At 36.3% G+C, this 24,184-nt stretch overlaps 2 protein-coding genes across 7 annotated transcripts in view; one reads left to right on the plus strand and one right to left on the minus strand.

The window, feature by feature from the left end:
- Polr2L (DNA-directed RNA polymerases I, II, and III subunit Rpb10) overlaps positions 1 to 9,713 on the plus strand; it is a 47,612-nt gene extending 37,899 nt beyond the window's left edge. For both annotated transcript variants that reach the window (XM_090414455.1, XM_090414454.1), the window contains one exon: positions 9,418 to 9,713. In XM_090414455.1, the coding sequence (XP_090270581.1) occupies positions 9,418 to 9,529 (112 nt within the window). In that variant the 3' untranslated portion in view covers positions 9,530 to 9,713. The remainder of the gene's footprint in view (positions 1 to 9,417) is intronic.
- A 1,884-nt stretch (positions 9,714 to 11,597) lies between these two features.
- Uxt (Uxt prefoldin-like subunit) overlaps positions 11,598 to 24,184 on the minus strand; it is a 68,895-nt gene continuing 56,308 nt past the window's right edge. For all 5 annotated transcript variants that reach the window (XM_090414589.1, XM_090414588.1, XM_090414590.1 and 2 more), the window contains exon 6: positions 11,598 to 11,744. In XM_090414589.1, coding sequence (XP_090270715.1) covers positions 11,685 to 11,744 — 60 coding nt within the window. In that variant the 3' untranslated portion in view covers positions 11,598 to 11,684. The remainder of the gene's footprint in view (positions 11,745 to 24,184) is intronic.

The raw sequence follows: 24,184 nt of genomic DNA on the forward strand, positions 1-24,184 counted from the left end.
ATTTAACAACATTGATGGATTTTTATAAATTTTAATTGGTGGAAGAAAAATATACAAATTCATCAACTGCATGGATTTGTATATTTGTATAACCTTTTCAAGAAAAATCATTTGTCTTTTCGGCAGCACATATGTGTGAACAGTTTTTTTCGAGGATGAAATACAATAAATCAAAAATTCGGACGAGAACCTCAAATTCTATGCGATTATCCTTAAGTAATATTAACGTCAATATTGATAGTCTCATAGTTGAAGTACAAGGCCAATCTTCACATTAAATTATGTCATTCATTATATTATAAAATTTATGTAGAGCTTTATATCAAAGCATTATATTTTAAATAAATGAAATATGAAATAGCAACTTATTTTTATTCATTTAATATTAATTTATTTTATTTAATAATTTGGTTCCGCCCTTGACTCGGAGACAAAATGATAATTTGGCCCCCAAACTAGAAAGGTTACCCATGCATGGTCTAGAGCAACCACTAAAGTTTTTCCTACTGTTGATGATTTCCTCTATTATTTTTGAAAATGGATAAATACAAGGAAGAAGAGAGAGAAAAAAGCAAACACTGCTGTCATAACTCACCATAACAAACTTTTGAAAAGGCCAACTATAGACAATGCTATAGTAAAGGAGTCGCTATAGCACACTATCTGCTATGAAACACATTGCAAGTTTGGCATAGTGAGAGCTGGCTGTGAGGATTGAATTGGCTTCTATAATTATAGGTGCTAAAATGCAATGCTGGAGCAGTGATATCTTTTTTTTAGATTTGAAATCCATGTTTCAGCCTTTATATATATAGTTGAACTTTATTATAATGAGCACAGAAATAACGAGATCACAGTTGTAATGAGGAAAAGGACACGGATTTTAATTTATGCATATTCCCATACAGTTGCTTACCTTTATAACAAATGTACTAACGGATGTTCCATACAAACTATGCAAATATTCTTAATTGCTTGAGTAGTTCTTGAAATTGACAAAAATGAAAGGAGAGACTTAGCTTTTATGACCTGCATCGGATTACTAGCTGGGTTATTACCTGATCTTTTCCTTCCATCCCCAGTCTGCCTATATCACCAGTAGTCTAACTTCCGGCCCTCCTCCCTCATTCCACTCAAACACTGCCACAAATGTAAAATCAGTTAAAAATGAACCCTTCCTTCAGAAACGTGTGCTGAAAGAAAGTATCTCTCAGTTTGTGAAAAAGTCGAAGTTATTCATGAGTTAGAATGTGGTGCGAAAAATGTTGAAAGTATGTAAAAAGTTTTTTTTGTCTTCTTCAGCAGTATCGACATTCCAGAAGAATACAGATGTTTACATATCAGTACGTGAAAACAACTTAATCAAAACAAGAAAACATTTAAAATATGCAAGCTTTATTTTGCATATTTTAAATGCATCAATTAAGCATTGCTTCAGTGGTTTACTACAGAGAAGTGCTGGATTCTCAATAAATGTTTCGATCTTAAAAACTCAAGTGGAAAATGCTAAACGTTTAATTCTGACAATGATTTTGTATATAATCAATCCATCCAACCATTGGTTGCCTGAATCGATTTAAAAACCAACATAACATTGTTGTGCCAGTTTTTAAAAAGACTAATTGTTAAGTGTTTATTGTTAATTAGTATTGTTATTTAATTGCAGAGAAGTAAACTGTGTTTAATATTAAATATATTGTTGTATACAAGCATATTCATACAAATAATATCTAGGAATGTAATTATATATTTTTTCTCTCTCTCTCTAATACTTTTGTTTTTTTAATTTATTTTTTTTATTGTATTGAGTTAAAAAAAATAGGAGTTACATAAAATTCATCACTGATATAGAGTGATGGTTATAACAGTGAACTTTTGTTGGTCACTTTGTGCTTGTTATAACCAAATTTGACTGTGTGTGTACACACACACACACACACACAAGCATACAGTGCCTTGTGTAAACAAGAGGGTAAGAAGAAAGTGAAAGAAAATCAGGTCACTTTTTTAAACAGCTAAAAGTTGTATTTTGGGGTAAGGGCTGTTCCAAAGAATTAGAGTAGATGAAATGAACAGGTAGAGACGTTGGCTCAGCAAGTTTCGAGTAGGACTATAAATGGGTGGTGGTTAGCATCATTTCTTGTTCTTACAATTTTAGAGGAATGGTAATGGTTAATTCAGCAGAACAATGTCCGTGAAAGTATCTGTGGAATAGACATAAGGCAGAAACTGAACATTTGTGGGAGAGGGATCATTAATTATCCCGACTGTCCTCTTCTGGATAGCAGTGACCAATGAAGTTTTTGGTGTACCACCCCAAACATTGAGCAATATTCTATATTTGGGTGGATTTCGGAGAGTTAGCGGCTGTAAAGGTGTGAAGTAGTGTCTTAAGTGGAAAAAGTACACAAATCTTTTGTGGTGGCTGCAGAAGCTATGGTTGACATGTGTTTGTGTCAGGCAAGGTTGGAGGTGTTGGTCGGTCTAAGAAGGGAAAGTTGATTGTGTTTTGATGTCAAGATATTACTGAAAGTTTGGGGAAGGGTGCGAGCTTTTTTTTTACAAGAGATCAGACAGGACTGAGTTTTGGTGGTTCGAAACACTGAACCACCAAAATGGGACATTGGTCATGGTGGATATTGAGGGTTTTAGCAGTTGGACACTACAAGGTTTGTCAAATGAAAAGGAGGACTGAAGTGTGCTGTCATCAATGTAACTATGGATATGATTTGAATGCTGTAAGAGCAGGTCATTTATATACATGAGGAAGAGAGTCAGTGAAAGTACAGAATCCTGGGATAGTCCTGTATTGGTTGAGGAAATCTAAGAACCCATCTGCTGTGACTCATAGTGAGAAAGCTGGTGATCCAGATGCAGAAGATGACAAGGCAGACCATAGAATGGCATTTTGATAAATAGGTTCCTGTGTCAAATTCAATTGGATGCATTTGAAATGCCAATAGTGACCACAAGTTTTCTCCAAATTTTCTATGGTTTGAGGCCAGAGTTGGTTGGTGGAGGCTAGAAGATCAGCTTTGGATCAAGAGTTGTGGCATCCATATTGCTATTTAGTTATTTGTCTGCAGTGTTAGCTGTTGATGACTTCCATAGTTTTAGAGAAAACAGAAACAAGAGCAGTTAGATTGTGGTCTGTGGGCTGACTTTTATCACCTTTCTTTGTTATGGCTAGATGTGGGCCATGTTTCCATGTGTAGGTTAGATACCAGTTGAATAGGATAGAGTGAAGAGATGATACAGTATTGGTGTTTAATTGAGGTACAAGTTTTTAACAGTAGTGAAATACAATGAGGAGTCTACACCTTGTGTTCAAGTCATTACGGATTCTTTGGATTTCTTTCTGTCAGAAGACTGAGAGACATGGAGTGAACAGTTATTGGTAAAATCAGGGGAACTTGACCCTGGTTATCAGTGCAAGAATCAGAAGAGTGTTGTCAGTTAGTTGGCCTCGTCTTTGGGTGAGGTGACTATGTTACCATCTGGATGTAAAAGTGGTGGAAGCATGGTTGGACAAAAATTGCACCCAACGGTCTTGGCAAGGGACCAGAAGGTTTGACTGCCATTTGGGCAGAAGGCAAGTTTGTGGCATATGGCACTTTCAAAATTTGATTTGGATTTGTTGATGGTTCTTTTACATTGCAAGCTGCGATATAGGTAGAGTGCAAGCAGCTGGGGTTTTGGTCTTGATCCACTCGTAGTGTGCTGTTGTGCTGCATTACCATGCTTTTTTTTTTTGAGAACCAAGGCTAGGATTGATGACTGGGGATTTTGGGTGGAACAAGGCTCTCATTCCTCTGAGAATGATTTTTGTTATTTGGTGCTGGATCAAGAGAACTGAAGCAATAGTCAGACCATGGAAAGAAAGATATAAGTCAAAGAGAGAGCATCCCAGAGAGCTGGATGCAGTCTCATCCGGCAGGTAACGCATTCTTCTAGTGCCAGAAGACACAAAACTCAGTCTTGTGACCTGTTGGATGAGACCACAACCCTCATGCATTGTTCCATTGCAATGAAACAGTGTATAACATTGTGGTTGGAGTTACCAAGAGGGGAATTGACATCCACAGCATGTTTGAAAGGGGAGCACGTTAAGAAGATAGTGAGTCAAAGCAGAGCAAACAGCAGTGACAGAGGTGTTGCAAGTTTTGTGATCTTTGAATTGGGATGTCTTTTTTTTTTTTTTTTTTTAATAAGAAGTGTGTGCTTCAGTTCAATTCTAGAAAATCTGATTACTATTCAGTGGAATTTTCAGAGTAATTTCTGCTGTGTTCAGATTCAGTTTGAAAGTGGTATACAATCTCTAGGGAATTGGTGAATCTGTAAAAATAAAATTTGTAATGTTTTTGGACTCTGATATGGTTTGCCCTCCCCACTTCGTCAAAACAAAAGCTTCTGAGTAGGGAGGAAATTAACAAAACCATTGAGAATTTTGAGGAGATTTAAGGTGCACTATCTGAAACCTGTGAACAGTATTTTAAGAATGGGCAAATTTATGATTTGTATATAGTAAGAAGCTGGGCAGATGAAAAATAGCATTTTAAGCAAATGCTATTTATGTTATGTCAAGAAAGGCTGGAGGTGTCATTCTGAGTAGAGGGCTAATCTTGTCTGGTGATGTGTATTATGGAAGGTAAGAGATATGCTGAGATTCCTTTTGTGACATATAATGATGGTATGGAGATTAGTGGTTAAGGCATTGGTTACAAATTTTGATGCTGAGCACTACATAGTTTCTCGGAGTAGGATTAATGGTGATTGAAAGCACATTGTTCATACATATGAGAGAGGCTCTGCATTGGTGGCAAAGCTCAAAGAGAGGATGACCAGAGAAAGCTGTCTATCCAATGCAGGTAGACCAAAGAAAGGCAGTCTGCAGACATCTATGCCAAAAGCCTTGGAAATGTCAAGAGAAACAGCATTTCTCTGGAACTTTCCACTGACTGTGTCTAATGGTAGGCAGTGTAGGCTGATAGGTCAGTATCTAGATTGGTAGAATACATCTGGTGGGCTTCAAAGAGAAGTACTTGAGAGCAGAGTTATTTTTTTTTTTATAAATAGGTTGGATATATGCTTGCTTCCATGTGTTGTAATAAGCGTAGGGATGATAAAGGACAGGTTTTAGCTATGAAGCACAGTGTTTGAAAAGAAATAGATATTATTAGGATCAGAAGACCACTCTCCAAGTTGTTTAGTATTCTTCTGATGCCTTTTTACCAAAAACAACACGAAACATATGGTTTCTGGCATGATTAATGGGTGATTTGCATTAGTCATCTATGCAGGAGTTTGAAGAAAAAGTGATGCTAGGAGGCTAACATTACCTTTGAGTGCTGTAACAGTGTTGCCATTTGGAAGTGCAGGTGAGAAGTTGCATTGGATGGCCTTTGCAATGAACAAGAAGGCATGTCTTCCATTTGGATGGAAGATGTTGGTCTTTAGAGTTCTTTTTGCCAGCAGACTGCATGTTTTCTTCAGCTGCTTCAATACATCTTTTTTGAACCCGGTTGGGAAGGTGGATGAAGGCCTCCAGACTGGTGAAGGTAATGTCTGTGTCCCACTTTGAATGGCTGTTTGGGTCAGAGAATAGAAGTTCTGGAGATCATCCCACTTGTGGTGCCAAAGGACACAAGGTTGGGAATGGTTGAAAGGGTATGCATTCTGTGAGAGGAAACCTGCACAAGATTATGAATTATGAGAGGAGAGATGACCGTTAGTGTATTTGGATGGAGAGCTAGTTAGATAAAGGGTATTGGGTGAGTGAAGAGTTTTCAGGAATCTGGGTAAGTAGTGATTCATTTGAAATGAATCATGAAATGTGTAATTCGGATACTGATGATGTAGCAGCCGTTTCAGTTTGATCTTGGATTTGGTGTCAGGTCATGGCTTATAGTAAAAACTAACATATATACATATCTAGTTTGATCAGTGGTGTTGGAAAAAGAGATATTTGGAGTTGTGGACATTGTCACCTAGGAAGATGTCTTCACTATGTGGATTGCAGAAGGCATGGATAGTGAAGAGGTTATTGTTTCTTAGAATTTGGAGAGCAATAAATGCAGCAGACAAAAGTTACTGAATGGGACAAGGACACCTTCAGCCAGGAGTTCAAAAGGAGGGGATTCTAAATTAGACATTCTCTTATTCTCATTCATAACCACCCTTATGATGAAATGTGTATCGTTCACCCACCGATTAGAGATCCTTCAATTCTGCGCATGTCAGAGGAGAATCCATTTCGATAATAGGGTAATCAATCTGTCTTCTGGGATGCGTTTGTTTATTATTACAGGTCGGAAAATTTAGCTTTTCTTTTACGAACATTGCTGTTTTTAAAGTGTAACTATTTTGCTTGTATAACAGTTGGAAAAATGTACGTAGAGTATTAACAAAATTAAAAAAGGTATAGCATAAAACAAAAATTTAACTAAGTTTATTTTTAAGAAAGTTTTCTATAAAATAAAAATAATTATACAGAAAAACAAATTTTTTCAAATGAACTTTGATATTCTAAACTTACAGTTGAGATAACTGAGACACTTTAATGTCCTAAACTGACTAATTATTTATGACTTGTGACTTTTAACAAACCCATGCAAAAAAAAATGTTGGAAAAAAATACCATTATCAAATCCTTTTAATCTTCCGAGTCGTCCGAATCGCCATCACTTTCACTGAAACTGATCACCAAAGGTTCGCATAATTCTTCGATAATTCCGTCTCTGTGCCAATGCATATTTTCCAATGAGGTGACCTGAGAGCAATATTTTCCCCCAGTTTTGAACTATAATACTTGCAATCGCCTATTCTGAAAACTTAAGTTTCGACGTGTCAATATTCCCAGTTACATTGCAATGGTGAATGAAACTTTTCGCTTCTGCCCAAACATACTCAATAGCATTAATATCGCAATGATATGGTGGTAGCCTCAAAGCTAGAAATCTATGCTCTTTGGGCATCATGTCCAATTTAAATAGTTTAGTCCAATCATGTCCAATTTAATTAGCTCTCTGCAAATGTTATTTGCAGAGATCCAATCCATAAGAACTTGCTTCTTATTAGACCAATTTGGAACTTTGTTTAATCGAATAGAGTTATATGAAGTGTCATCAATTATAACAACAGCATTTTTAGGAAGGTTTGGAATCAGTTTTTCTTCTGCTCACTTTTCGAAGATCGTAGAATTCATTTGCCCATGGTAATCTCCAGTAGTTGAATTGGCTTTGTACAGTAAGTTTGAATTCGGTAAAAAACCCATTTCTCCACCCGCACCCAAAATTATTATGCACCGCGAGGCATTTCCAGTTTGTAGCACTCCACATTCTTCTTTAGACTGCCAACATTTTCCATAAGTTAAATTACTATCAATCCAAGTTTCATCTAGATACACAATCGGTCTTTTCTCCTTCCTGAAACGTCTTATTGCTCTCAAATACTGCCACTTCACCCCATGATAAGTTTCCTTTTATTCTGGGAGTTTTTAAAACAAAATCCAATTTCATGAAGTATTTTCCTTAAAGTTTCTCTTTTCCAAGGAAAATTAATTTTTTCTTTAAGCACAGGAATCAATTTCGGAGCAGTTGGCACTCTTTTCTCGACCACGTAAAATTTGTGAATAGTTCTTCATATAACGTCTACATCAAAATCATTCAAAGCCATGGTTTCGATGGTTTTCTTTCTCTGGTGCTTTTTTTTAGGAGATTTAAATTTTGGCTTACCTTCACTTTTTGATTCTCTACAAATTCTTTTAACAGTCGACCCCGATACGCCCGCACTTGCATGTTCTTTTATTTGAGAAAGAGGAACAAGGAGATGGCCTTCTGACGATTCTTTTTCGCAGAATGTCAGCACATTATTCGGTATTCTTTTGCAAGAGCTACTGAAACGTTTAACAACAGAACTTGTTGACTGTTCCATCATACTGGATCCATCATACAAATTAATAATAAAAAATAATGCAAAAACACGACAACAAAAATCAAGCTACTACTAGTACAGCGAAAGACAAGAAAGCACATGCTTTTGCATGTTGGCGACCAATTTGTATATCCTTCATTTCTTTCTTCCCTTCAGCATGAATAGACTATTCTTGCCAAAATGCCAAGGAGAGACCTACAAACAGTGGGCATACAATAATTTGGATATTGCTGATGCAGCAATTTCTATCTGGTCTTGGATATCTTTATCCAAATTTATTGATGGACGTCACTTATTCATTATAAAAATTATGGAAACAATTGCTGTGTTTAAGTAAAACTTCAGTTTAATATAAACCAAAATACTCGACATTTCGACCTTCATTAAGGATATACACATATATACAAAGAAACAGAGCTGCATTACAATCTACATGGTATGCTAAAGTTACATTGATTTCGTCAACCGTTAAAACTACTACCCTGACCTCTTGTAAAAATAAAAAATAAAAACCTTATTACATCAATGCGAGAGTCCTGTTATCTATTAGGTTAAAAAAATAAATTAAGCTAGAGAGCAACATGTTCACACAAAGTTACTCATATAAGTATACATATAAATTGAAATAAAACAGTATTAGAGTCTTAAAATCAGGGTTTGCTGGAAAACTTCAACTGAACGTGTGCCATCCAAATTCTTGGGATTTTTATGACACTGTTATTGTTAAGATTAGGATGGTTATTAAAAATGTCACAGGCTTCTTTAAATTTGCATTCATACTGGGTTTTTGTATGATGTAAAAAATAGGTATGTACTTTTCCAGTCAATTTGGTACAGGGTGTTATAGAGCGTGATCTGAGAGGCCTGCTTCACCAGAAAAATTTTTAAATTTTAATGTGTCACTTGTATTTTTTATGGGTAGGGATCATGTTCCATTTTTAAACTATATTCAGAAGGAACAAGATTTTTTTTAACCTTTTTCTAACTTTGAAAATTTACCCCCCCCCCTTATCTGATTCTGTAGCTATCTTTCTGATAAATGAATTCTTAGCACACTGCATTATTATATCAATACTGTGTTTGGTTTAACTATAATGCAATTTTTAATTAGTGAAAAATGTATTACAGTATACTTATTCATTGCATTGGAACAGCAATATGTTATATAAAAAAAAATTCTTGAATGTTTCTTGTTTATATATTATTGCATTGAAATATCTAGCTAAGCAGTTTTGTACCAATACCATAATTGTGTGTTTAGAAAGTTTATACTGAAGCCCGTTATATTTATGCTCTGTCTTAGTACAGTTATGAAAATGTTAAGTTCGTACGTAATTTTGTAAAAACAGTTATTTATAGCTATAGTTTTACATGATAAAGTATATTAAGACCATTATAAACTAATTTTTTTTGTTCATTTGTAAGGTAGCATTTAATTTTTTTTAATGTATTTTAAGGTTGTCATATATTATACTTTCCTTGCAGAGATGCTTTAGATGCACTTGGACTCAAAAGATACTGTTGCCGAAGAATGTTGCTTGGTCATGTAGATCTCATTGAAAAGCTACTGAACTATGCTCCTTTAGAGAAATGTTAATTGCACTTTTTTTTTTCAGTCTATCATATAACCTGATAAACCATATCAAATTAAACCTGTCAATTAACAGTGTAGTATATTTCAAAAAAAAAAAACTTTCTTGGCACAGTTCAAGGAAAAATTGTGTAATAGTTTGTATATCCAAATAGAATACCAATTAATAAATTATTTCAAAGATTGTTAAGTCTTTATACTTTTCTAATTCTTGCATCATGAATTTCTTTTAGGGTAGACAGTAATTTTCTATAACAAGAGTTTTTTTTTAAAAAAATGCAAAATCTTCATGGAAGAGTGTGAGAAGTGTATGGTTAGTTATGTTGGCTGAGTGGTGTAAAGACTTATATATCATCCTGTAGATTCAAATCTCACTGTGGGTATGGATTTCATTATCCAACACTGCATTTTTTTGGAGACCTAACATGTCATGAAAATGTTCCATTACACATGTATAACCTTTGGAGGCTGAGATTTACATTCATGCATCATAATTTGGGCAAGGGTACTAATTTATATAAGTCTTTTGCTATATATGAATTGTGATCCTAACACTCAGCAACAATACAAATTATTGGAAAATTATAATGGGATATTAATTGAAGCCATTGTTGCAAAAAAGCAGCTCCATTTGTGATAAATTGAGTTATAAGTTGCACTGCATGTAAGAAAAAAAAAAGCTGAATAAATATTGGTGTAATGAGACAGCTCCAAAAAGCATGAAGAGTTATGATTATAGTATTTGCACCCTACAACTAATATTCATTTCTTGTAAATATTTCACTGTAATTTTCATGAAACTTTGATTTATTACTTGATTTAATTATTTACCTTAGTGCAATTTGGTCCAGCTCTGAAGAAAAAAGAATTTTACCTTAATAACTGTGCTCAAATATTCGTACATTTTTTTTGGAATAGTTTTTAATTTCCAAAAGTTAAAAAAAATTGGAGCTAACTTCCAATTCTTGCTACAAAGTAGGCAAGAAACAACAGAGAAAATGCTTTTTTGCAGAGAGCCATGGATTGTATAATATCCATATGATCATTCCCAAACATGTTTGGGACATGCATTGCTACTCAAAATTCTCTTCCAGAAAATGAAGGAGGAGTGAGCCAGTTTGCCGCGAGAACTACTGAATAAGCATGGTACGATGTTGTGAGAATTGCATCACAGTTTGGGAGTGGACATATTCCATGCTGAAATGTCTGTAGTTTTATGTAAGCACTGTACATTAATTCCTTAACCACATACATCCTTTGGAAATTTGCAATTTTTGTGAAAAACTGCAATTTAATTTGTACGAAACATATAACACATTTTTTTCTGTAATTTATTACTATGCTAGCAATAAATTTGTCCACATTTGACTGTAATCATGAAATCTTTTTCATATACTGATAAAAATAGTTTGTCCGTATCTTTTGGACACCAGTGCATTATACTGTGGTAGGTTGGAAGTAGTGTCCTGAGACTTGAACTAATCTATATCTGCTGTACTGTAGGTCTTAAAAGGGACAGATTAAGGAAAACCAAATAGTCTTGTATTCAGATATTTCAGCATAAGCCATTGCCTGAAATTTTGAGCACAATTTCAAAACTAAACATTTGGTGGGACTTTGAACTAGAATTTTTTACCAAATAGTTGTTTACACTATAAGTGATCGTGTATGTGATATTTGGCATTACCATTACCTCATCATTTCAATGAATGGAGTGTATGTGGGCATCTGAGAGGTGGGGGGGGGAAGGATATTGCGGATGTAATTTTTTTTTTTTTTTTTTTAAATCAAGATAGGCTCCATATATTCAAAGAACTATCATGCTCATCTAGAGCAGTCTTTTACCAACATCCATGCCCAAGTTGGGATTCAAACACAACCTGTTGGTTGGAGAGTGGGTATGTTATCCAATTGGCCAGCGCTAAGATTTGCAAATAAGAGTTCACAAACATAAGTATTTTATGTACAAATTAAATTGCAGTGACATGGCAAGATATTTATCTTTTCTTTTAATAATAGTATATTTCCTTCTTTAATCTGATATTTCTCCTAAATAAAAAAGGGCTCTTAAAGATAGTATTGCAAACAGTTTACTGAAATTCTTCAAGATTATAATTTACAAGACTCTAATATGTTCTCATTTTCTAATGCTGCAGCTCTTTTAGATACCCATTCCTTGTTTTTCATCTGTATTGTCAAATCCTTGAAGCTCACGTAAACCCTACAAAGTAATTTCAAGAATAAAGTTATGCAACAGCAGCATACTCAAGTGAAATAATAGAACTGCAATTTGGAATTCAAAATTCTTAACTATACACTGTAATTTAGTTTTAAAAAAAACTATACCTGCTTTCTATATTGTTGGAATGCAATATCAGCAAATTTAATACTATTCTATGACATTATCTCTGGGAGTGCAGTGCGATCATGATTGGGGTCTTGTTTTGGTTAACAATGAAATAACATGCCCTTATAATGAAAGTAATGATAATAAAATTTTATCATCATCATCATCATCAAATTCCTGCCATGTACCCTCAAGGGGTGTACAGGATATGACAGTACTACATGAAAAAATTACATCATTACTAACTTCCTATCTACAATTTTCCTCCAAATCAGTCTGTTACTTGTCAAGACTCCAACATTATCAGATCTTATATTTCTATCGTCTAAGGCACTTTGTACCGTATCAATCCACCTATATCTTGGTCTTCCTCTGGGTCGTTTTCCTGCCAACCTGGCAGAGAACACTTGTTTTGCTAATCTTTCCTCTCCCATTCTATTTAAGTGACCATACCACCTGAGATTAGCTCTGCTAACGCATTCCTGGATGCTGACAATGTCAAGTTGTTTCCTAATATCCTCATTTTTAATATGATATTGCCATTGATGCCACCTGTTCACGCCTCTAATCTTTCTCAGGACTCTCATATCTGCGATCTCTAGTCTTTGGTCAAGTGTTTTACTTCTGACCCAGCTCTCAGATCCATAAGTTAAAATTGGTTTGAACACAGTCTTGTATACAGCTAATTTAGTGTTCCGACTAATTTCTTTCTTATTCCATATGAATTTATTCAGTTGACTTCCCACGATACCAGCTTTGCTGATTCTGTTGTCTATTTCTATATTTAGTTTACCATCTTCAGTAAAAATTGTGCCTAAGTAGCTGAAATGTTTTACTTGTTCTACAGGTTCTCCATTCACAACACAGTTGACATTTTCAATGATTCTGCCTATTTTCATTGTCTTTGTCTTTTTATTGCTGACCTTCATACCATATCTATTACAACAGCTATTCAATTTAGTCAGAGAATCTTGCAGACTTGTAGCGGATTTATTTAGAAGTATAACATCATCCGCATAAAGCAAAGAGCTGACATTAACATCTCCAATTTTGATATCAGGTTTAATACCACATTCCTTCATAATGTGATCCATATAGATAATGAATAACAGAGGGGACAATGTACATCCCTGTCTCACACCAGATTTAACATTAAACCATCTTCCTGTACTTCCTTCAATTCTAACTGCTGACTCACAACTCAAATAAAGACTAAGTATTGCTTGATATAATGCCCCATTGACACCATATAACTGCAGCGCATTGAATAGCTTCTTTCTTGGCACCTTGTCATATGCCTTTTCCAAATCGACAAAACTTAAATACAGATCTTTGTTATATTCCCATGCTTTCTCGACTATTTGTCGTAAAGTGAAGATCTGATCCTGACAGCCTCTATTTGGCCTGAATCCAGCTTGTTCTTCACCAAGCTTTTCTTCCACAATTCTTCTCAACCGTTTCTCAAGTATACTTGCATAGATCTTGCCAGGAACACTCAGTAGGGAAATACCTCTGTAATTCTCACATTCAGTTTTATTTCCCTTTTTATATATGGGTACTATGAGAGCTCTACTCCAATCATCGGGAATTCGTCCCTCTGTCCAGGCTTTCTGAACTATGCAGTGCAGCCACTGTAAGACTCTTATACCACTATACTTCAGCATTTCTGGTCGAATATCATCTACACCTGCTGCCTTTCCACATTTCAAGCCTTTGATGGCTTTTTCTACTTCAAGTATGGATATGTATTCCTGGCTGCATGCCTGGTCAGTGTTTTTTATCGCTGTGCTGTCATCACTGCTTGTTTCATTTAGCAGTTTTTCAAAGTAATTACTCCATACTTCAAGGATATCTTTTTCTCCTGTTTTCATTTCACCTTTATCATCTCTAATTCCTTTTACAGCACTCTTTCCTCCATTCCTAAGCTTCTTCAACAACCTCCAGAATATTTTGCCACCTTCTTGATATTTATTTTCTATATTCTTGCCAAAGTCCTCCCATGACTTTTGTTTAGCTAGTTTTACACACTGTTTAGCTTTCTTACATTTGTCTCTGTATTCTGTAAGAGTAAAAGCTGACTTATTTGCCAGGAACTTTTGATATGCTTTCTTCTTTTCCTTCACTGCCTCTTTAACTTCCTGTCCACCAGGGAGTTCTGATTTTTTTATCCTTGCACACAACCTCACCACATGCCTCTCTGGCAGAATCAATCAATGTTTCCTTCAGAGTTTGCCACTGAATCTCCAAGGTTTGATTCCTGTTCTCAAACTCTTTCATTTTCTTTTCAATAATATTTCTGTATTTTAGTCTACAGTTCACATCTGAGAGCTGCTCAACTTTTATTCGCTTTAAAACTTTCTTACATGTTATTCTTTTCAATATGAAATTCAATTTTATCCTGCTCAAGACTAAATAGTGATCACTTCCAATTTCAAATCCTCTGTACACTCTAGTGTCCTGCACCAGGGAGAAAACATCACTATCAACAATAACATAGTCAATGAGACTTTTCTTATTCCTAGCCTCTTCTCTCCATGTGAATTTGTGCACATTTTTATGTTGGAACATGGTGTTAGTAATAACCAGTCCATGTCCTGAGCAGAAATCCAACAGATATTTGCCATTATTATTAGCTTTGCTCTTTTCTCCAAATTTTCCCAAAATATTTTTGTATGTCTCACAATCATTTCCTACTCTGCTATTTAGATCCCCAACAAGGACCAACTTTTCCTTTTTCATTGTGTCAGTTGCTTTTTCTAAAGCCTCCACTTCTACCTTAGTAGAACCTTCTGTGGGACCATAGGCACAAATAAGTCTCATTGTCCAGTTCCCCATTCTCATATTTGCCCACATTACTCTACTTGAGACTGACTGCCATTCAAGAAGATTAGCCTCGTATTTTGTGTTGAATACTATGGCTACTCCTTCTTTTCCTTGATTGTCATTGCCTGAATATAACATTTTGTATTTATTGCTCAGAAAGATCTCACCAGTTTTGGTCTTTTTTGTTTCAGTCACCCCTATTATGTCGATCTGGTACTTATCTAATTCCTCAGCTAGCTCCATTTCTTTGCCATTCAGGCTTCTTACATTGATAGTACCGATCTTTAACTCTGGTGATGTTGAGTTGGGGTTTGTTTTCAGATTTGTTCCAGTAGCTGACTTTTCGCTGTTCGCCCTGGTTCCCTGGCGAAAACAACGGGGGCCTTGTTTAACCGGGCGACGCCCCAGCCGGCATGAAATTTTGTCATGTTGTACCATCATTTTTTATTTTGGTTTAACCAATAAGAATACAATTTGGTCGGCTAAATCCCAAATTGCCAGCCCATCCTCGTTCGTTCAGTATCAAAGTAGATACCCAACAGGGTGCACCACGAGAAGGAGAGGATTGGACATTAGGTCAGAAGCCCTGGTCGGTTCTCCGCATTCCTTTAAAGGCTATGTGGAGGTCTCCTCTCAGTTATACAGCTTTGACCCTTAAGCACCCCTTAATAAAATTTCCTCAATACCCTTAAGCACCCCTTAATAAAATTTCCTCAATAAAATTTTATTGTATGTGCAAAAATTAAAATAACACTATCTTCCTAGATGAACTAGGAAGGATAAATATTATTATTACACTATCTCCATGCAGTCTGGAGATTCATCGCAGGAGACCCACACTAATGTTTATAACACACAAAACCTATCATACTCTTCCTTAAAGTCATTCACCATCAAGGCACTCGCAACCAGTTCTGGCTATCCATTTCACTCATCCACTCTCCATGCAAAAAATCTCGTCTTGCACACTAATCACACTCTTTCACAACTCCCATGGAGGAACCATAGTTCTCTATTTGTCATATATTGAAAAATTTCCTCTACATCAATTTTATAAAACACCTTTAATATCTTCTAATATTAAAGCAAACATGATATAAAATAAGTTTATATCATGTTTTCTGTTTATCTACTAAACTTCATAACCTGCATACCTTCAACCTATCCTCATAGGTAGCATTCCACAGACCCCTCATCAGATTGGTTACTTGTCTAAATTGTCTCTATCACCTCCTGATCCCTAAGAAACCTAGGTAACCAATTTGGTGCACAGTAGTTAAGAAGAGGCTGAATCATAGCCTCATAAAGAGTGATAACTTCCCTATCTTAACTTGTTAGCACATTTTTCAACATCCATGTTGAAAAATGTGCTAACAAGTCAAGATAGAGAAGTTATATTTTACCAACTTTTGGAATATGTCCTTTGAACTTCAACTTATTCCCAAGTCCATAGCCTCATGAATAGTGTACCATCCAGTATGCAACATTAAATTGACAATCATTATCCTTTGCCAACAATGCCAATTTATTTAAATAATCCTGCAAGATATCTACACCGGTTTTGCATCATCAGCAAAGACCTGAATATTCTGTCAAATGTTTCCCTATATCACTGATATACAAATTAAAGAGTAGTGGCCTAGTAGAAAACCCTGAGGTACTCCACCAGTCACCCTTATTCTTTTAGATTCCACTCCACCATATACTGTTCTCTGGTGCCTGTCTATCAGCCACCCCTATCCATTACCATTTGCTCCAACTTTTGTAAGTTTTCCTACAAAACTTACAATATTCTGTAAAATGCAAAGCCCAGAAGTATCATGGTGTATCCATTTATTTTATTCGATTCCATTGTCACTTCATTATAAAATGTGGATAAATTACTAAGACAGGACCCTATCCCTTACAAAGTATCCTATCCACTCACTTCAGGATTTTACCTTGAACCATCTTTTCCCAATACTTGAACCAATACTAATTGGTTTGTAATTTGCTAATTCTGCCTTGGAGCCACCTTTATGTAAAGGACTATCTTATCCTCTTTCCACTCCCTTGGAACCTTGCCAGAATATCCTAGTAAATCTTCAATACTTAGTGAAAAATCACTACCTGGCTTATTAGAGGGTCTCAAGTGGCTGATGCCATTTTGATTCCCAGGAAAGGATTCCAAGGCCCCCCCCCCCATCTTCAGGACATATCAATATTCAACAGGTTAGCCACCATGAATGTACAGACTGAACCTGATAGTAATATAGGGTGGCCATTTTCCATTATGCCAATCCAGGAAAAATGTGAGAGAATTAAGGTGTGTGTGTAAACGTTAAACAATCATTGTTTAATGTTTTACATTGACAATCATTATTCATTCATAGGAAAACTTTCGTAAGAATATTACATAGAGGACAAAATGTTCTGAAGGCTATTGAAAAAGCTTAGAAATGGAGGAAAGAGTACTGTAAAAGGAATCAAAGATGATAAAGGTGAAATGAAAATGGAAGATAAGGATATTCTAGATGTCTAGAGTATTTATTTTTATTTGGAAAGACTTAAATGAATCAAGTAGTCATAATGCTAACAATTGATTGTTAGCATTGTCACTGCTGATCTGATCATTGGAGACTTGAGAGATAACAAATTGATTTGGAGAAAAATTGTAGATAGGAAGTTCATAATGATGTAAGTTTTTCATGTAGTACTATCATATCCTGTACCCCCCCCCCCTTGAGGGTACATATCAAGAATTTGATAATGGTTAAAAAGAAAGTGACAGAACCATACTAGAAAATTTTCAACAGGAATACATATCAATACTTCAGACAGAAAAAAAAAGCCATCAAAAACCTGAAATGTGGAAAGGCAGCTGGTGTAGATGATATTTGACAGAAATGTTTAAATATGGAGACTAACTTTTGTAGTAACTATATTGTGTAATTCAGAGGGCCCTGGTCAGATGATTGGAGTACAGCTCGTACAAGTAACAAAAGTAAGAATCTATGAAACAATGATCCTCCCAATACTCCTCTATGGAAGCGAATGCTGGAATCTCAAAAAGGCTGAAGAGAAAAAATTATTAGTTACTGAAATGGGTTGGCTAAGAAATGAAGACATAAGGAAACGACTAAAACAAGAATAGACAAAATCCAAGAAAGAAGACTGCGATGATTTGGCCATGTGACCAGAATGGGAATACAGAAAGACTACCATCTGAAGTCCTGCATACAATGATGGAAGGTAAAAGATCCAAAAGACGGTCCAGAATTACATGGATAGACAAAATAAAAGAGGACCTGAAAACCAAACTGGACAGAATTATTCGGACTCTCCCGGGACAGACAGAAGTGGAAAGAGTTCATTCGGCCTCATCATCCACATAGATGATGGAAGAGAGGATGAGTACAGCTCTCATAGTCCCCATTTAGAAAAAGGGAATAAAACAATGTGAGAATTAAAGAGGATTTTCTATATTAAGTGTCCCAGGTAAGATTTATGCTAGAGTAAAAAAAAAAAAAAAAACATTTACCAGGCATCCACATGTGTAACTGCTCAGTAGACTGTGTACTGTGATTCATCGCTCCATAACACACCTTTCTAATCCCACTGTCATGCTCTTTGCACCACCAAAGATGATACTGCATGTTGTTTCAGGTAATGTGGGCTTGCATATTGTGGTCCTACCACAGAAACTCATGTTGTGAGCCTCGGTTCTGAATGTATTTGTGCAGATTCGTGTTCCACCCAATGCTCGGAACACTGCATTCAACATGTCAGCTGATGAATAGCGGTTTTTACATATTATCCTTCGTAACACCCTATGGTCATGTTCAGTGAGGTATCATACCATAATCAGTATGGTATCACTGATTGCCGAACAGATAGGCATGCAACATGGCATCCTATCATAACATCTTTCAAACTTCATCAGTTCCTCATTCACAGCCATTTCACCAGGACCACCTGCACTTGACTTTGGAAAATCATACTCCTTCAATTTATACCGGCTACAAACACACTACTCGTTACACGACACAATGCACCTTGGCCATGGGGTTGTGCACTGACTTTTTCAAGCAGTGTGGTTTATATTTAAGCTGTCAGTCAGCAGTTAGAAAGGATGCATATTATCACCACTCTTATTCATCATACTATCTACCAATAATTGTCCAGATACCCACTGTTATTTGAAGTTATGGGACATTCTAGGTTTGTTAATAACAAACTGGTGTACAGATAGTAGGTGGTGTGGCAACACGATGTGAACTCAGCGACTTCAAATGAGGTGTCATCGTGGGCTGTGCACTCAACTGGAGCATCCAAGATCAAGGTTGGCGATGTGGTCAGCAAATGGAGATGTTCTGGCATCACTAGTGCACGAAAACACCCAGAGTGGCCACCGAAAATGACTGACAGGGACAGTAGGGTGTTGAAACGTGTGGAATGAAAAAAATGGCTACAGTTGGCACAGACCGTCTGCGATGAGTTCCAGAGTGCCAGTAACGCCATGGTGAGCACTACTACTGTACAAAAATAACTCCATTTACTGGATTTCCACGGAAGAGCAGCAGCACACACACACATCAAACATCACAAGAACGAACAAGGCAGCTCGTCAGGCCTGGTGCAAAGAGCATGTGAACTGGACAATTCACAAGTGGAAAATGGTACTCTGGAGCAATGAATCAAGGTTCACCTGTTTCCAGTCTGATGAGAGTGTGGAGGCAGCCTGGTGGATGCTTGTTATCACAGTGTGTTGTATCTACAGTAAAGTTTGGTGGTGGAAGAGTAATGGTGTAGGGTGCATTCGCGGCTGGTTTGGAATGGGACCACTGGTCATTGTCTGTGGTTCCATGAAGGCAGTACCTTGATATTCTGGATATCCAGGTGCTGCCTACACGGGAGTTTTTATGGAAGGGACCCATGTTACTATCATGATGACAAAACAACTGCAGCTGTTTATGGAATGGTATGAAGAGATGGGCATGAAATGACTGCCCTGGCCTGTGCAGAATCCTGACCTCAACTCCACTGAACACCTGTGGGATGAATTGGAGTGGAAATTGAGGTCCCAGAGTAGCATGTCCTTGATCTGTCTCTGAACCCAGTGCTGCTTTGATGGAGGAATGGAGAAAACTTCCACCTGAAATCTGCTGCACATTGGTGGAAAGCCTCCCTTAAAGGATGCAGGAGGTGGTACCCAATATTAGGGTTCGCTTGCTGGTATCAATTGTAAATTGCTGAAGTGTCTAGACAATTATTGGTAGATAGTGTATATGTGGATCACATTATGAAAGAAAGTGACATTAAACCTGATATTAAAATCAAAGGTATCAAACTTAACTCTTTGCATATAATGTTGTACTCTTAAACACATCCAGTACAAAGTCTCGCGGATTCTATAAATGAATTACACAACAGCCGTAACAAACTTGGCATGAAAAGACACAAACAATGAAAACAGGTAGAAACATTCTAAATAGAGTGCATATAGAAGAAGTAAAATATTTCAACTATTTAGGCACATTTTTAGTGAAGATGGCAAGTTAAATCTGCAAATAGACAACACAATAAGAAATGCAGCTATAAATTTATATGCAATGTTCAAATCAGTTTTAAGTTATGGATCCAAGTGTTGGACTAGAAATAAAGCACTTGATGAAAGATTAGAGACTACAGATATGAAATTTCTGAGAAAAACTATGGGAGTGAACAGATAGTATCATATTAAGAATCATCAGAAAGAAACTTGACCTTGTTAGAATTCAAAAATGTGTGAGTAGAGCAAATCTAAGGTGTTTTATGGCTGTAAAATTGTTGATAGTAAAAATCATGTAATACTATCACAGTAGCCTGAACACATATTGATGGTACATATTGATAATGATGATGAAAAAATGTAATAAGGTAGTCTAAAAGAGAGAGAAAACAGCTTATAAGTAGCGCAAGACAAAATTTTCACTATCATTCACCGCCTATTCTGAAGGCTGCAACACTTGCAAAACCATCAAGTCTGATTTTGAAAGGGTCAAATGTAGAAAACTTGTTGATGTGTGAATGGTAGATGTTCTTTCTGGTCCCTTGCAAAAGCTATTGGTGCAACTGCTACCCATTGTATTCTCACTTCTCTCTCAGCCAAATAACACTATGGCAGTATCACTTGAAGATAAAGATGATCTCCGTGCATCATTCTCATTCAATTCCTACAAAGATGAACAAAGTAAATTACCTTTATCTGGAGCATTTCATACCTTCTGTCAGAAAGATATTAAGGCTCCTTGTCCTGAGATCTCAGCAATTGTGCTTCTCTTCTGAACCAACACTTGTCCTTTATCACCTCTACACTATATTATACTTAACTGGCATCCACCCTACAGCACCGAAGCAAACTCATATATAGCCAACTCTAAAAAAAGATACGTGTCTACCATTAAACTAACTATTAATCTATTGCTTTCCCCTCACTAGTGCCTAAAATAAAGGTCAACAACCACCATTGCGGATTCTTTTTAAAGAGGCAATGAAAACCTAGTCACCTTCCATACTTCAAGAACAAACAAAAAGTTTTTTTTCTTGGGGAAAAAAAAAGCTTACGACTTCTCTCTTTACCTTTGTTAGCTCAACTTGACAGTCAAGACGTGGTTTTTCTCTCTCTCTTCTCAGACTGACTCTTAGCCTTTCTTGACATGATTTCTATAGCTCGGTTTCCAAAAAACTTGACTTTTTTTGCTCCAGATATTACTTTGTATTTGTCCAGCTACTTATTATGTACAAATCCTCAAATCTGCTCAACTTTGGAATACTGCTTTCATAGATGCACCACCACATATATGAGGGTGTGCTGAAAAGTTGTGATAATCACCATGAAGGAATTGTGGTAGAACCATGTAACTTACACATTATTTTACATATTCCCCATGAAGTGTTATACATTTGTTACAATGCTGCTGCATCATTTGCAATCCTCTGAGAAAAAAGTCTCTTGTTGCATAAACCAGTCCTCAGCTGCAGATATGACTTCATCTGTGGTAAATTTTGTTCCTTTCAAGTGTTTCTTTAAATTTGGGAATAGGAAATAAGTCAGATGGGCCAGGTCTGGAGAATAGGGTGGGTGAGGCATTGAAAGCCCAAGTTGTGTATTGTCTGTTGGATTTCATGAGCAGTGTGAGTAGATGTGTTGTCCTGCAAAAGCAACATGCCTCTGCTCGGTTTTCCGTGGTGATTTTCCTTCAGAGCTTTGAATAAACTGGTGCTGTAACAGTTTCACCTTTTTTGAGGTACTTGGTAAGGATTACATCATCCATATTCCAAAAGACATTGGCAGAACCTTCCGTGTTGGCTTTTGGGTTCAGAATTTCTTTGGCAGTGGAGAAACTTTGTCTCCCCACTCCACTGACTTTTGTTTGGTCTCTGGGTCACAGTGAAGAAGCCATTTTTCATCATCAGTCACAATATGGGCCAAAACATTTGCACCTGATTTCTCAAAATGACCCAAAACCCTTGAGATGACAACACATATTCTCTCTTGGCATCCAAACATTTGAGGACCCACTTCAATGAGAGCTTCTGCATGTCTAAATGTTGGTGGATAATGACCCCAACTTGTTCCCTGGATATACCAAGAATCTTTGCAATGTTTTGGCTGATATTTGCCTATCAGCAAAGATCATGGCATGCACTGCATCGATGTTTTCAGGTGTGATCGCTGTAGAAGATATTCCTGACCTAGGGGCATCTGTTGTCTCGGGATGCCCAGTTTTAAACTTGGCCACCCATCTGACAACTGTTGGATATTCTGGAGCACAGTACCCTAAAGTCTCACACAAAGTTTAGTGAATCGCAGTTGCAGACTTTCCTTGCAGCAAGAAAAACTTGATGGTCTGCACCTCTGTGTCTTTGAATTTCTTCAAAATCTCTGACATGTCTTCTTATATATCCTAAAAAATTACTACAATTTGATGAAACATGGGGGTTAAGGGTTTTAAGATATGTTCTTTCTTGTGGTTATATCAATTGCTTTAATATCATTTTTGTTCAAGGTGTTTATCAGAACTTTTCAGCCCACCCCCCCCCCTCATAAAATCTAAAAAGTTTTGATGCTCTTCAGAAGAGGGCAGTTCAGCTGATCAATGATCTGCCCCCCCCCCCACTCTTCAACCACTGTCTCAGATTGTTTCTGCATTGTATCTTTTCTATAAATATTTCCACAAGTACCATGCAGCAGAACTGCCATCCATCATTTCCTCCCCATTTGTTACACCTGCAATAATACAAGCAATAGCTGCCATCATTCTCTTACAGTTGAACTGTTAACCCACTGAACCTGCTACACCCATTCATCTATACCAGTACTGTAGAACAGCCTTTCCCCATGAAACATTCTCCAAGGAATACACAAGATCTATAACCACCACATCCTCAAAAAGAGTATCAACAAATCTCACACAGCCTTGTGTGTGTGTGTGTGTAAGAGCGATATATATATAAAATTCATATAGCATCAAAGCATGCTTACAAAATTAACTATTAACTCAAGAAATTTAAAAATTTCTTTTGCAAAAATAAAAAATTGCAGTGAGCAATTTTTTATTTTTGCAAAAGACACCAGGATCCACTACACAGTAAATTATCTACAATGTGCAGTTCAACAAAAACATCTGTACAGTAAAGTTGTTTTTATTACAAAATTAATAAACAGTGAAAATATTTTTCTATGGGTTTTCTAAACAACCAACAAATGCTGGTGTAAATAATGCTCCAACAGAGCAATATAAATCTTTTAAATTTTAAAGAAAAATTTGGAAATGTGAAGAGACATGAAGCATTGTAGTACAATTCATGATAATGTAGCAAAAACAGAAGAAAATACAAAATTTGGGACCTCCCTTTCAGCTCAGAAAGGTTCCTCTACCCGCTCTAATATAAAGAGATGTTAGCAATACAAAAGACTCTAATTGGCCAAGCCATCATCTCTAGTAAAGCTTGCAGCATTACATGAACACATAAAGACAAGAATGTGAAATTAATTATTTTAATGCTAGTGTTGTATAATACCTGCATAATTTTAAAAACTGATCTGGCATTACAAATATGAAAACCAATGATGATGCTACTTTGCTGATGGAAAAGCAAAAAGAAGTTTTCCTTTCCAAGTTGCAGAAGATTACTGAAAACAGTGATTACTCAGCGAAACATTTCAATGTTAATGAAGCTGGACTTCAGTAGGGGGATAAAATGTCCAACTGCTTCTAAACTGCTGTGAAAGGAAAGAGAAAAGTACACCTTGCTTTAAAGCCACTAAAGTGCATTTTATCCTTCTCTTATTAAATATTGTAATTGTCAATAACTCTTCCAGGATACAACAGTTTCTGCAGGCTTGCTGTCAGATATATAGGATCACACCTATTAGTAACACTTCAGGAGATTTTCCTGATCAACTGGTGAATAATTCTATTGCCTTGCTGTGCCTGGTGGAAGCCTGAGCATAGCAACTTGCAAGG

Source organism: Typopeltis vanoorti, chromosome 25, assembly GCF_054136105.1.
Source record: "Typopeltis vanoorti isolate ZY-2024b chromosome 25, IOZ_Tvanoo_1.0, whole genome shotgun sequence".
In the NCBI taxonomy this organism is placed as follows: domain Eukaryota; kingdom Metazoa; phylum Arthropoda; class Arachnida; order Uropygi; family Thelyphonidae; genus Typopeltis; species Typopeltis vanoorti.